The sequence below is a fragment of the Salvelinus sp. IW2-2015 genome, linkage group LG23, assembly GCF_002910315.2.
Source record: "Salvelinus sp. IW2-2015 linkage group LG23, ASM291031v2, whole genome shotgun sequence".
In the NCBI taxonomy this organism is placed as follows: Eukaryota; Metazoa; Chordata; class Actinopteri; order Salmoniformes; family Salmonidae; genus Salvelinus; species Salvelinus sp. IW2-2015.
The window spans coordinates 14,505,779-14,519,296 of NC_036863.1; the positions used below are offsets into that span (position 1 = coordinate 14,505,779).

Below are 13,518 nucleotides of genomic sequence, written 5' to 3' on the forward strand. Positions count from 1 at the left end.
GAGTACCCCCATAATGATGAGAGCCGACCTTCCATCTCTCTCTCTCCCCAGCCACCTTCCCTATTTCTCCTAATTTCTAATTACTGCTAGCTGTCATAGAATGGTAGGAGGGAGATATCATGAGGGGAAGAGTGGGAAAGGGGAAGAGAGAGAAAGGGTGAATAGAATAGAAATAGAGAGAGAGAGACAAAGGAGGAAAGTAAGAGGTACAAGAGGGAGGGGGTAGAGGTAGACGTGTGTGAGAGAGCAAGAGAGAGAGAGCTAATTGAAGAGAGAACTGTATACATGAGAAAGGGTGAGAGAGAAAATAAGATTATTGTGGGTGGGACCTGAAAGGGATATTTAACAGAGCTTCCTAACGCTGAGGAGACATCTCAGTAGTCCAGCGTGGCTTACTAAAGTTGAGGATGATTTGCTCTCTCTACTGGTGGAGGAAGTCATTACAGTATGACTATTGCGATAACTGCTCAATATTAGGAAGCCATGTTAGACTTTGAGATGGTTAAAATCCACGTTAAACTATTTAGATGGCCCCCAGGCAGGGTACTAACCAGGTTGTCCAGCTCAGGGTCCTCGCTGAAGAACGGCTTGTGGTCCTGCTCCTGCTGGTGGACAAAGTTTTCAATGTCCACATCGAAGCTAGCAGAGGTGATGCACTCGGAGCCCTGGGTGGCCTGCTCACACTTCTCAAACAGCAGGGCCAGCAGTGGGAATAGAGGGTGTCTGGAAGGATAGGAGAAGACAGGAAGTAGTTGAACTTCATAACTGCTCTAGCTGTATCTTGAATGCCATATAAGTAGTAGTTCTAGGTACAAAGAGGAAAAATAACTCAGTTATTCGGTATTGGCGTATTTGAGGTATGTATCATGTTAACAGATTGAGAACGGTATTCAATCCGATCGCGCTTTTTCGACAATGGTCCTTTTAAAGGCAATGTTTCCATGTTCGCTGAGACCACATTCACAGTAAACACTGCATATGTCGGCTCAATCGGAAATTACCTAAATTGGCGCATTGTCCCAATGTGCGATCAGATTCAATCCCGGCCTTAGAGGGAAGTTTAGTTGTGCATTGTGTGTTAACTACAGCATGTTTAACTGCAACAATGCTCTATTTGACACCCAGGAACTGCATTAGCAAGATAACTTGATCGTTAACTCAAAAGACAAATGCAACAGACAAAGAAAACGGAAGACAATGAGATCCGACTGGGCACAAACTAGTTATTTCAATGTAATTTGTCAACATATTCTGACGTTGTGTCACGCCCTGACCATAGAGAGCTGTTTATTCTCTATGGTGGCTGGGGCGTAACAATGACTAGGGTGGGTTATCTAGGTGTTTAATCATCTATGTTGGCCTGGTATGTTTCCCAATCAGAGGCAGCTGTTTATCGTTGTCTCTGATTGGGGATCATGTTTAGGCAGCCATTTCCCCTTTTGTGCTTTGTGGGATCTTGTGTTTGTGTAGCTGCCTGTGAGCAACCCAGAACGTCACGTTTCGTTTGTGCTTGTTTGTTTTGTTTGGTGAGTTTCGTGGAACTCTATTTGTGGAACTCTATGCACGCTGCGCCTTGGTCCAATCATTATGACGGACCTGACAGAAGATCCCACCACCAAAGGACCAAGCAGCGTGGCCAGGAGGAGCAGGGATCCTGGGCTCGGGAGAAAAGGGAGTGGAGGACATCATGGACATGGGAGGAGGTTATGGCAGGGGACAAGACCCTGCCATGGAAGCAGACGGAAGCAGCGAAGTAGGGACAGCGACAAAGTCGGGGAGGAAGGCCACAGAAACCCCAAGAAAAATTCTTTGGGGGGGGCACATGGAGCAGTCGGCGGAGCCGAGGAGTGAACCAGAGCCAGTCTGGGAGAAGGAGAATTTGGAGGAGAGAGAAATGGGAGAGTTGTTGAGTTGGTGGAGGATTCACGGATTTGTAATAAAGGAACGTGTTGTCAGTCTGGTGCAACCTGAGTCAGCTCTCCGTACTCGTCCTGAGAAGTGTGTTAAAGTTCCGGAACAATTGATGCCGGCTATACACACCAGGTCTCCAGTACGTCTCCACAGCCCGGTATGTCCTGTGCCTGTGTGACAGGTTAAAGGAAATACTAATAGCCTGTTATACATTAAAAAGTATTAGTAAGTTCGTAGTATGTGAGGATCTTAAAACATCTAAGGTTAAGAAGATCATGCATTCAGTATTAGTTGATAGATTGATAACATTTATATAATTTTGTTAAAATCCGTCAAGCATACAAAGGGTACGAATTGTGAGAGGAATGTGTAAACGTTATGTTGATTACTTTATTTTGTCGTGGGTAAAAGTGTTAATCTGTGATCTACTAAATGCTCTTAATCTATGAGCCTGAGATCGATTGCTCTGGTCTCCACTCAAGTTCACGAAGAAATCGCGGTCTTTTTCTCATTGCACTAAAAGTTTTAATGAGTAAACATTCCGTATCACACTCGTGATTCTTTCTCCCCTTTTTCAGGGGTGTAACACCTGCTCCTCGCACTCTCCCTCAAGTGTGTGTTCCCAGTCAGGTGCGTCCTGTTCCTGCTCCTCGCACTCTCCTTGGAGTGCGTGTCCACAGTCCAGTACGTCCTGTGCCTCCTCCCCGCACCCTGAGGTGTGTGTCATCAGCCCGGTGCCACCTGTACCGGTCCCACGCATCAGGGCTTCAGTGCGCCTCCACAGTCCAGTATGTCCTGTGCCTGCTCCTCGCGCTCGTCCTGAGGTGCGTGTCACCAGCCCGGTACCACCAGTGCTGGTCCCACGCACTAAGCTTCCGGCGACAGTTCCCAGTCCAGAGCTTCCTGTGACGGTCCACAGGCCGGAACCTCCTGAGACGGTCCACGGTCCAGAACCTCCTGAGACGGTCCACGGTCCGGAACTTCCTGAGATGGTCCGGAACCTACTGAGACGGTCTGCGGTCCGGAGCCTCCGGCGACGATCCTCGGTCCGGTTCCTACGGATGACGATCCACGGTCCGGTTCCTCCGGCAACGACCCACGGTCCGGAGCTTCCGGCGACGATCCCCGCACCAGAGCGGCCATGGAGGACGACGTATCTGCGAGCGGAGTGGGTACTTCGTCCCGCACCGGAGCCACCCCCGACGGTACATGCCCACCCGGACCCTCCCCTATTGAGTCAGGTTTTGCGGTCTGAGTCCGCACCTTTGGGGGGGGGGGTACTGTCCCGTCCTGTGCTTGTTTGGTGAGTTTCGATTTATTAAAATTTGTGGAACTCTACGCACGCTGTGCCTTGGTCCAATCATTATGACGAACGTGACACATTGAATCTGATTGAAACACATTTGGATTTGCAAAAAGTAATCAACCAGTAGTGTTTTCATATCATTTCAACCTGCGTTGCAAACATTGAAATACAATTACTTAACCTAACTTCAACATAATCATCAAAACTATGTTCTGTATACGTTGAAATCCATGTAAAATTGCAAAAAATCTCACTTAGAATCTACATGGGAATTGCAGCATATGCTCTATACATGCAACATCAGATCCTATGTACCTATGCTTAGCTTTGGAAACAAGTTGTGTTAGTTTCTGCTGAGCTATCATCTCAACACATACGGACACTGATCAGCTTCCATACTCATTTGCATAGCTGCCGTAATAACATTGAATAATTAAGAGTAAATCCTTTAACTTGTTTTACACAAGCTATGTGAAAGTAAATTCAGAATAAGATTGGGTTTATGTAGGCTACATTTAATGTAGTACATTGCCATCTGATTTGCCCAAAGGACACCATCATTTCAATGTGTAGCTAGGTATACTATCATTAATTTATGATTGATTGATAGAAATGTAGAAGTATTTACTATTAGCCCTATAAATAGGATGACACATGTATTATATTAATACACTTTCACCTTTGGAAATTGTATTTGATAAATATGTTATTCATAATACTCTGAACAAAAAATATAAACGCAACATGCAACAATTTCAACGATTTTAATGAGTTACAGTTCATATAAAGAAATCAGTCAATTTAAATAAATAAATTAAGCCATAATCTATAGATTTCACATGACTGGAAAGGGGCACACCCATGTGTGAGCCTGGGAGGGTATAGGCCCACCCACTTGGGAGACTGATCCACCCACTGGGGAGCAAGGCCCAGCCATTCAGAATTAGTTTTTACCCACAAAAGGGCTTTATTACAGACGGAAATACTACGCAGTTTCATCAGCTGTCCGGGTGGCTAGTCTCAGACAATCCCGTAGGTGAAAAAGCCGGTTGTGGAGGTTGTAACGGTTGTCGTTGGTGGAAGGAGAAGAGGACCAAAGTGCAGCGTGGTACGTATTCATAATAATTTAATAAAGAATGAATACTAAACAAAAACAACAAACCGACAAACGAACAGTTCTGTAAGGTGCAAACAAAAACAATAAACAGAAAATAACTACCCACAACCCATAGTGGGAAAACAGGCTACCTAAGTATGATTCTCAATCAGAGACAACGATAGACACCTGATTCTGATTGAGAACCATACTAGGCCAAACACATAGAAATATAACGACTAGAACAAAACATAGAAAAACAACATAGAATGCCCACCCCAATTCACCGCCCTGACCAACTAAAATAAAACATAAAAAAGAAACTAAGGTCAAGAACGTGACAGATGTCCTGGGCTGGTGTGGTTACACGTGGTCTGCAGTGAGGCCAGTTGGACATACTGCAAATTTTCTAAAACGACATTGGTAGAGAAATGAACATTCAATTCTCTGGCAACAGCTCTGGTGGACATTCTTGCAGTCAGCATGCCAATTGCACACTCCCTCAAAACTTGAGACATCTGTGGCATTGTGTTTTGTGACAGTTTATATTTTTTTCAGTATATATATATGATGATCTATTATTATATATACAACTGCTCAAAAAAAAAAGGGAACACTTAAACAACACAAGGTAACTCCAAGTCAATCACACTTCTGTGAAATCAAACTGTCCACTTAGGAAGCACACATGATTGACAATACATTTCACATGCTGTTGTGCAAATGGAAATGGAGAAAGATGGAAATTAAGGCAATTAGCAAGACACCCCCAATAAAGGAGTGGTTCTGCAGCTGTGACCACAGACCACTTCTCAGTTCCTATGCTTCCTGGCTGATGTTTTGGTCACTTTTGAATGCTGGCGGTGCTTTCACTCTAGTGGTAGCATGAGACGGAGTCTACAACCCACACAAGTGGCTCAGGTAGTGCAGCTCATCCAGGATGGCACATCAATGCGAGTTGTGGCAAGAAGGTTTGCTGTGTCTGTCAGCGTAGTGTCCAAAGCATGGAGCGCTGCTACCAGAGAGACAGGCCAGTACATCAGGAGACGTGGAGGAGGCGTAGGAGGGCAACAACCCAGCAGCAGGACGCTACTCCGCCTTTGTGCAAGGAGGAGCACTGCCAGAGCCCTGCAAAATGCACTCCCAGCAGGCACAAATGTGCATGTGTCTGCTCAAACAGTCAGAAACAGACTCCATGAGGGTGGTATGAGGCCCGACGTCCACAGTGGGGGTTGTTGCTCTACAGCCCAACACCATGCAGGAAGTTTGGTTGCCAGGAACACCAAGATTGGCAAATTCGCCACTGGCGCCCTGTGCTCTTCACAGATGAAAGCAGGTTCACACTGAGCACGTGACAGACGTGACAGAGTCTGGAGACGCCGGGAGAGAACGTTCTGCTGCCTGCAACATCTTCCAGCATGACCGGTTTGGCGGTGGGTCAGTCATGGTGTGGGGTGCATTTCTTTGGGGGGCCGCACAGCCCTACATGGGCTCGCCAGAGGTAGCCTGACTGCCATTAGGTACCGAGAATGAGATCTTCAGACCCCTTTGTAGACATATGCTGGTGCGGTTGGCCCTGGGTTCCTCCTAATGCAAGACAATGCTAGACCTCATGTGGCTGGAGTGTGTCAGCAGTTCCTGCAAGGGAAGGCATTGATGCTATGGACTGGCCCGCCAGTCCCAGACCTGAATCCAATTGAGCACATCTGGGACATGTCTCCCTCCATCCACCAACGCCACGTTGCACCACAGACTGTCCAGGAGTTGGCGGATGCTTTAGTCCAGGTCTGGGAGAGATCCCTCAGGAGACCATCCGCCACTCAGGAGCATGCCAGGCGTTGTAGGAGGTCATACAGGCACGTGGAGGCCACACAACACTACTGAGTCCTTCATAATTTCGGTACTTTTTTATCAGGATGCATTGCTCATAGAAAAGTTGGATCAGCCTGTAGTGTGGTTTTCCACTTTAATTTTGAGTGTGACTCCAAATCCAGACCTCCATGGGTTGATAAATTTGATTTCCATTGATAATTTTTGTGTGATTTTGTTGTCAGCACATTCAACTATGTAAAGAAAAAAGTATTTAATAAGAATATTTCATTCATTCAGATCTAGGATGTGTTATTTTAGTGTTCCCTTTATTTTTTTGAGCAGTGTATTAATATCATGAATTTGGCATTCTATTTATAGGGCTACATTTTCATATGATGTTTTGTGATTTACATTGCATGAAGTGTTGCCATATCTAGTCAACCTGTTTGTGATGCCGTCTGACACCTGCACCCAATTGACCTGATTGCCTTATTAGTATGAGAAGCCTACGATAATTAACACAGAGCACAACCAATTTCAAGCTAAACAAGCCCGTGGAGAAGAAGACAATTGCTGAAGAGGTAAAACAATCATTTTATCACCTATAGACTTATTTTGATTGTTTGTTGGACTACTGCAATTGAGCTGTGACTTATCATCAACGGTGGCGTAAATGCCATGCAGCTGTTTTAGCTCTTGGACAGTCTAGCGATAATGGAAAATCTGACATTTCTACTGAAACTAGTGTAGATGGTAACGTGAGTGACACCTCCAGTGTTACAACAAGTGATCGTACTGAAAGGTTGTTTGATAGGGATGAGATTAAGAGGTCGTCTGATTGTGTGAAGCAGGATCTTCTCAAACTGCAACAAAGGGTGGTATATGTGTGAAGCTGGGATCTTGGGCTAATGAAAATAACCACACCAGGGATGGAATAAATCGTTTAAGATTAAACGCTATTGGAATGGAAGGGTAGAGTTACACTCCGAGGGGACACATCCAGAGAGAAAATATGAATTCAATAACTTGGCCTACATGGCTAGCCATCAAGTAGCTACATCTCCATTAGTAGACTCTGGAGTTTCTTGTATTTCATGGTTTCTATTAGATTATATGCATAAGGTGTGCTTGGGTGTCATGATTTTCCTTAAATGAGGCCCTAAAATATGCACTGTCTTCCTGTCAGAAAATCAAATTGTCAGAGGCTCTGATCTCCTTTCAAAGGTTTATTGCCAAAATAATTTGCCTGACAACCTCGGTGACTGGCAGGACTTGACTGATGAAAGGCCACTGAGTACAGGTAGTTTTTGCTTTACACTGGTCCCATAGTATTGAAGGATGTTTCCAAAAAGGTCTAACCTGGAGACGCTGTGTCGCATCAGGCCACGACCGGGAGACCCATGAGGCTGCACACAATTGGCCCAGCGTCGTCCGGGTTAGGGGAGGGTTTGGCCGGCCGGGATGTCCTTGTCCCATGAACACTGACTTCGGTTGCCAGCTGTACGGTGTTTCCCCCAACACATTGTTGCGGCTGGCTTTCAGGTTAAGCAAGCAGGTTGTCAAGAAGCAGTGTGGCTTGAGTCCGTACGGGATTTGCAGCGATGGGACAAGACTGTAACTACCAATTGGACATCATGAAAAAGTGCAGAAAATAAAAATAAATAAAAACCCACATAATCCATTGGTACAAGAGACGAGGCAACTGTCTGAATCAAGCCAAGTGAAACATACTGCCAAGAACATCCAACTATCATCACCATTGGTAGGATAATCATAATCGTAGGTCATCAATTTTATTTTCCAATGATTGCATGTTAGCAAGTAGAACAGATGGCAGTGGGACTTCACTCACTCGCCTAAGGATTCTCAGAAGGCAGCCTGATCTGTGCCCTCTTTTCCTCCATCTTTTCTTAACGCAAATTACGGTGATTTGGGCTAGTTCTCCCGGGAAAGCAGTATATCCTTCTCGTCGGACTCATTAAAGGAAAAAGCTTCTTCCAGTTATGGTGAGGAATTGCTGTTCTGATGTACAGAATTTATTTATGGTCATAAGAGACGGTATCAGCAACATTATGTACAAAATAAGAAGTTACAAACAACGCAAAAAAACTAACAAAAGGCAAAGTTGGTTAGGAGCATGTAAAACATCAGCCATCCTCTTCGGGCACCATCTTATCAGGTAAATAGCAGATACATTACACTTGAAAATGCAATAAGTAAACATTGCTGGTTGTTAAATTGTTTTGAAGCTTCACCCACCATTCAGAATCAAAACAGCAATGTGAAGATGTCAAAATCATCAAAGCCAGTGAAGTGGAGGAGCTCTCCAAGAGAAACCGAAAGAAAACTACATTCAAAGAATTTATAACTGGTATGTTTCAACACATACTGTTAACCATGAGATTCTCATCACAAAATTGTCCAAGTTCAACTTTTCTCCCAATGACTTGAGATGGATGAAATCATACCTTGAAGGCAGAACTCAGTGTGTCAGAGTGAGCAATGAGCTGTCGTCCACTCTTAGCTATGATGTGGGCGTGCCCCAAGGGTCAATACTGGGGCCCCTCCTGTTCAGCCTTTACATTAATGATCAGCCTTCTGTCTGTACTGGGTCTGAAGTTCAAATGTATGCAGATGATACAGTGATATATGTGCATGCAAAGAGCAAACAACAAGCTGCACAAGAACTCACTACTGTAATGGTCCAGGTTACAAAGTGGCTCAGTGACTCGTGTTTGCATCTCAATGTGAAAAAACTGTTTGCATGTTCTTCACAAAGAGGGCAACAGATGCTACTGAGCCAGATGTCTATGTGTCAGGGGAGAAGCTCCAGGTGGTATCTGATTTTAAGTACCTTGGCATCATACTTGATTCCAACCTCTCTTTTAAAAAGCATGTGAAAAAGGTCATTCAGATAACCAAATTCAACCTAGCTAATTTCCGATTTATACGAAATTGTTTGACTACAGAGGTAGCAAAACTGTACTTCAAATCTATGATACTCCCCCACTTAACATACTGCTTGACTAGTTGGGCCCAAGCTTGCTGTACAACATTAAAACCTATTCAGTCTGTCTACAAACAGGCTCTCAAAGTGCTTGATAGGAAGCCCAATAGCCATCATCACTGTTACATCCTCAGAAAGCATGAGCTCCTGAGTTGGGAAAATCTTGTGCAATACACCGACGCATGTCTTGTGTTCAAGATCCTAAATGGCCTGGTTCCCCTCCACAAGATCCACAAGGTCTGCCATGAGAGGTGACTGTATAGTTCCCTTAAGGAAAAGCACCTTTAGTAAATCCGCTTTCTCTGTGAGAGCTTCTGTACCACATATCACACTTTCACACTTTCACAAAATGCATGAAGACATGACTAAAGGTCAATCAGATTTGTGAACATAATCCCTAGCTGTGTATTGCCGCTTTCCATGTTGTCTGTTGTCTGTAGCTTGTGAGGTGTGGAAACACTTTGTTGCTTTTATGAATTTTGTCTTGCTGCTTTTTGTTCTATGTTGCTCTGTCTGTATGCTATGTCTTGCTTGTCCTATGTTGCTCTGCGTGTGCTCACTCCTCAATGATTGTCTATATTGTAATTGTGTTTAATAACCTGCCCAGGGACTGCAGTTGAAAATCAGCCGGCTGGCTAACACCGGCACCTTTACTGAAACGTTGATTAATGTGTACTGTCCCTGTAAAAATAAAATAAACTCAAATAAACTCAAACTCAAACATATTGGCAGTTTGTGTACATTCATTTTAATTGGCATGGTTTTTATTCTTTATATTGTCGCGTGTTTAGAATTGCATGAGGAATGTCATCTCCCACCTCCAGCCAGTACTGCCTCCAAGTTATATAAGTATGGTAGTCTGCCATGCTGTTTACTAATCGACTAATTTTCCCTAAACGTTAGACACCAAACAACCACCTTGCCTGTTAATAGAGTGGTAGGACCTTTTACCGTGTTACTTTAATTGATCCATTCAAATCTCCAAGCGTGTGGCTAGAGGGACGGTAGCCTCAACCCGGGACAGAATCATTCCATGTTTCACCATTGTTAGTGTAGTGAAACTGAGCTGAAATCCGTCCGGACTTCCAGGCTAGGGGTAGGGCTTTTGAGGTTAACTTTTGCATGTTGTAGAATTTTGGTTTAAAATTGGTTATGTGTTTTATGTTGACTATTTAGAAGTTTTTATCACCAATAAAACTTAAAAGGATGTTATTTTACACTTTATTTTCAGGCAAAGGTCTACCCAAGCCCCTTCCAAAATGTTCCCTGATACACCAGAACTTGTGCCACTGCTACCAAGAAGGCTCAAATGCAGCACAAGCCACCAAGTAATGACGACCCCTTTTTCTCCCTAATTTCGTGATATCCAATTACAGTCCCATCGCTGCAACTCCTGTACGGATTCGGGAGAGGCGAAGGTTGAGAGCCGTGCGTCCTCCAAAACATGACCCTGCCAAGCTCGCTTAACTCGGAAGCCAGCCGCACCGACGTGTCAGAAGAAACACCGTACAACTGGTGACCGACGTCAGCTCGCAGGCACCCGGCCGCTGCAAGGAGTCGCTAGAGTGCAATGGGACAAGGAATCCCGGCCGGACAAGCCCTCCCCTAACCCAGACGACGCTGGGCCAATTGTGCGCTGCCTCGTGGGTCTCCCGGTCTCGGTCTGCTGTAATGCCTCAAGCATGATGCACTGCGATGCAATGCCTTAGACCTCTGCTCCACTCGGGAGGCCCCAACATCTTATTCTTGATCATTGTATTTGATAAAGGTATTCCATTTGTAAAAACAATTGGCATGACGTTGTCTAATCTATTATTTCAGAGAATTATCTTGGTCTCTCACATGGCTTTTTAGGTTGCCTTTTTACACTTTTACACTTGCATGTGTTCTTTGGTGGGAGAGGGTCTACCCAAGCGCCATAACCTGTACCACTGCCACTAAGAAGCAAAAGGATAAAACGCCTTGCAAGCCACCAAGTATTGGTGGTGAGGTGAAATGGCAAACTAAAACACCATGCAAGCCACCAAGTGTGTGGATGGGAAACGGCAAACTAAAACGTTGCGCAAGTCCCACCGATCGATTTATAGTGCGGTGGACCCTTCACAACATAAGCCAACCCCTTATTCTCATTCTTGATCGATGTATTTGGGAAAGGTGTTCTAATTTGACCAAGAATTGCCATGTGGTCCAATATTTTCCAGCAGAGAATCTTGAGCATTCATGCTCCAAGGATATGTCATGTGGGAGACCGAGGTCTCCTTCTGCCTCTTCAGGTGAGACCCCCCTCACCAAGCACTACAAAGGCTCAGACCCTTTTCTATAAGGGAAGCAAGTATGACACATTTATTTTGTGAGTGCAACCAGATCCGTAGGCTAGTTGGATTTCCGAATAACAAGAAGTGATTAATATGTTTTTAATCTTCTGTTCTATTTCACTTGTTTCCTGTTATAGTCTTGTCCAGTCAATTCTAGGCAAGTATCCATAAACTTTGCCCATCTCTGTATTTTCTGACAAAACATTGATATATATTTTCTCCTTTACATTGACATCAAGAATAAAGATACTGCAGTGAACAGTCATTCTTGCCTGAGTTGCAGAAGTTGGAACCACTATATTAAACAGAGGGGGCTTTCCAGACTGATCATTTCCATATCATTCCCACTTAACGTCTTCATATTGATTCATACCATAGCTAAATGTTCTAGGCAACATGAGAAAACGATCCAAACTAGGGTTGCACAACTTCTCCAAAATCCCCAAGTTTTCATTATTCCTGGATTGAAGATTCACAGAATCAGAAGGGAATAAGTAGGGTGTCAGAAATCCTTCAACCAGGAGTTCTGGGAATTGTGGGAAAATTACAAGATTTTTAAAACCCTAGTCCAAACTTTTGATAACACAGTGATACGGGGTTGAGTCAAACAGTTTGTTCGTTATTTTGTTTACTTGTCAGGTGGTGAAAAAGGAATCTCTGAACACTTCAATCAGATGCAATTTGAGTTTTAATTGCTTCTGATTAAAGTTTGTGTAGGCTGCTTTTTCACTCAATCATATGCATTTACTCCTGCATCTTAGCCTGCCACTGGATGTGCAGCAGATAATTTCACTGGACACATGTCATTTCAACACGGAAATATGGGTAATATTTGGTTGAGACGTTGATCAATAAGATTACAACCTTTATTCACCCATTCAGAAGACAGGCAACAGTTTATTTTATTTCGGTACTATAGTTTGAAAACTATACTGAATTAATAGTCAACTATTGGAGTGAAGTTGAGAACACATTGTGTTCTGATTTGACCAAAACACACCATGAATTCAACAGGGATTGTCACCAATCCATGAAGTGTGTTGATTAGATGTTTAGAAGTAGTTGCCATTTTATGATGTAGGCTTCTTTACATAAGGATAAGAGCCTAAAATAAGAATATGAAAACAGACTATCAACCAGGACCTTTAATGTTGCACGCTCTTGAAAACCACAATACAATTGTACTCATGGTGCAAAATGTATCTTCCAGACTTAGGGTCTATAGTACTGTTGGCTATTTTCATTCTGTGTAACACAATTAGAGCAGTGACCTCGAACAGCATTGTGTAAACCTTTGTCCATGTAAAAACGTTTTGTCACTCAAGAATGGTTGAAATGGGAACAAGTGAGCAACTATGTACATACATTCTGGTCATGTTGAAAGTGTATTGGGATGATGTTTATACAGCTTTAAATGAGGTGTACCATGTAGAAACACCACAACACTCCTTGGTGGCTATCCTGGGGGTGATTCCAGAGTGCATAGAGGGAAGGGGTCAGAACTGTCTTTTGCAGATTTTGCTCACAGCAATCCAATTAAATGGTTAAAACCTAACCCTCCAACATATAACTCGTGGCTGCAAAAAGGTTTGGGAGCTGTATGAGATGGAATAAATAACACATTCACTTAGATTAAAAATACCTACATTGATTAAGATGGAGCCCAGTAATGAGACTTAACATTTTATTTGTGCTATTTTGTGTGTGGGTTTGGGGGTCTTTTTCTATTGCTCTTTTTGTTTATAATAATTATTATCTCTGGCTGGAAATGTGCCACCTTACATATTCACTTATTTTACCATGTAGCATGAACTGTACCAATCTGTATTAATATTTGTTTATATTCGTCTGCTTTTAAAAATTATTTAAAAAAGAACAGTTGAAATAATGTATTGCACCCCAAAATAGATGTACAAGCCAAAACAAACAAATCTGGCACAGGCTTCTGGAAACACAGATAAGATATACAATAAACAAACAAAAAACTCTCTCATCCCCTTACTTACTGGCCCTTGTGGTCAGGTGAAGTATTTCTGCCTCTGTAGCCTTTGGTTTTGCCACGTGCGTGTGT

General features: G+C 43.5%; 1 protein-coding gene across 1 annotated transcript in view; it reads right to left on the bottom strand.

Moving 5' to 3' along the window:
• LOC111951019 (homeobox protein PKNOX2) overlaps positions 1-13,518 on the bottom strand; it is a 130,317-nt gene that overhangs the window by 36,589 nt on the left and 80,210 nt on the right. The window contains exon 5 of the mRNA XM_023968982.2: positions 552-723. Within this exon, the coding sequence (XP_023824750.2) occupies positions 552-723 (172 nt within the window). The remainder of the gene's footprint in view (positions 1-551; positions 724-13,518) is intronic.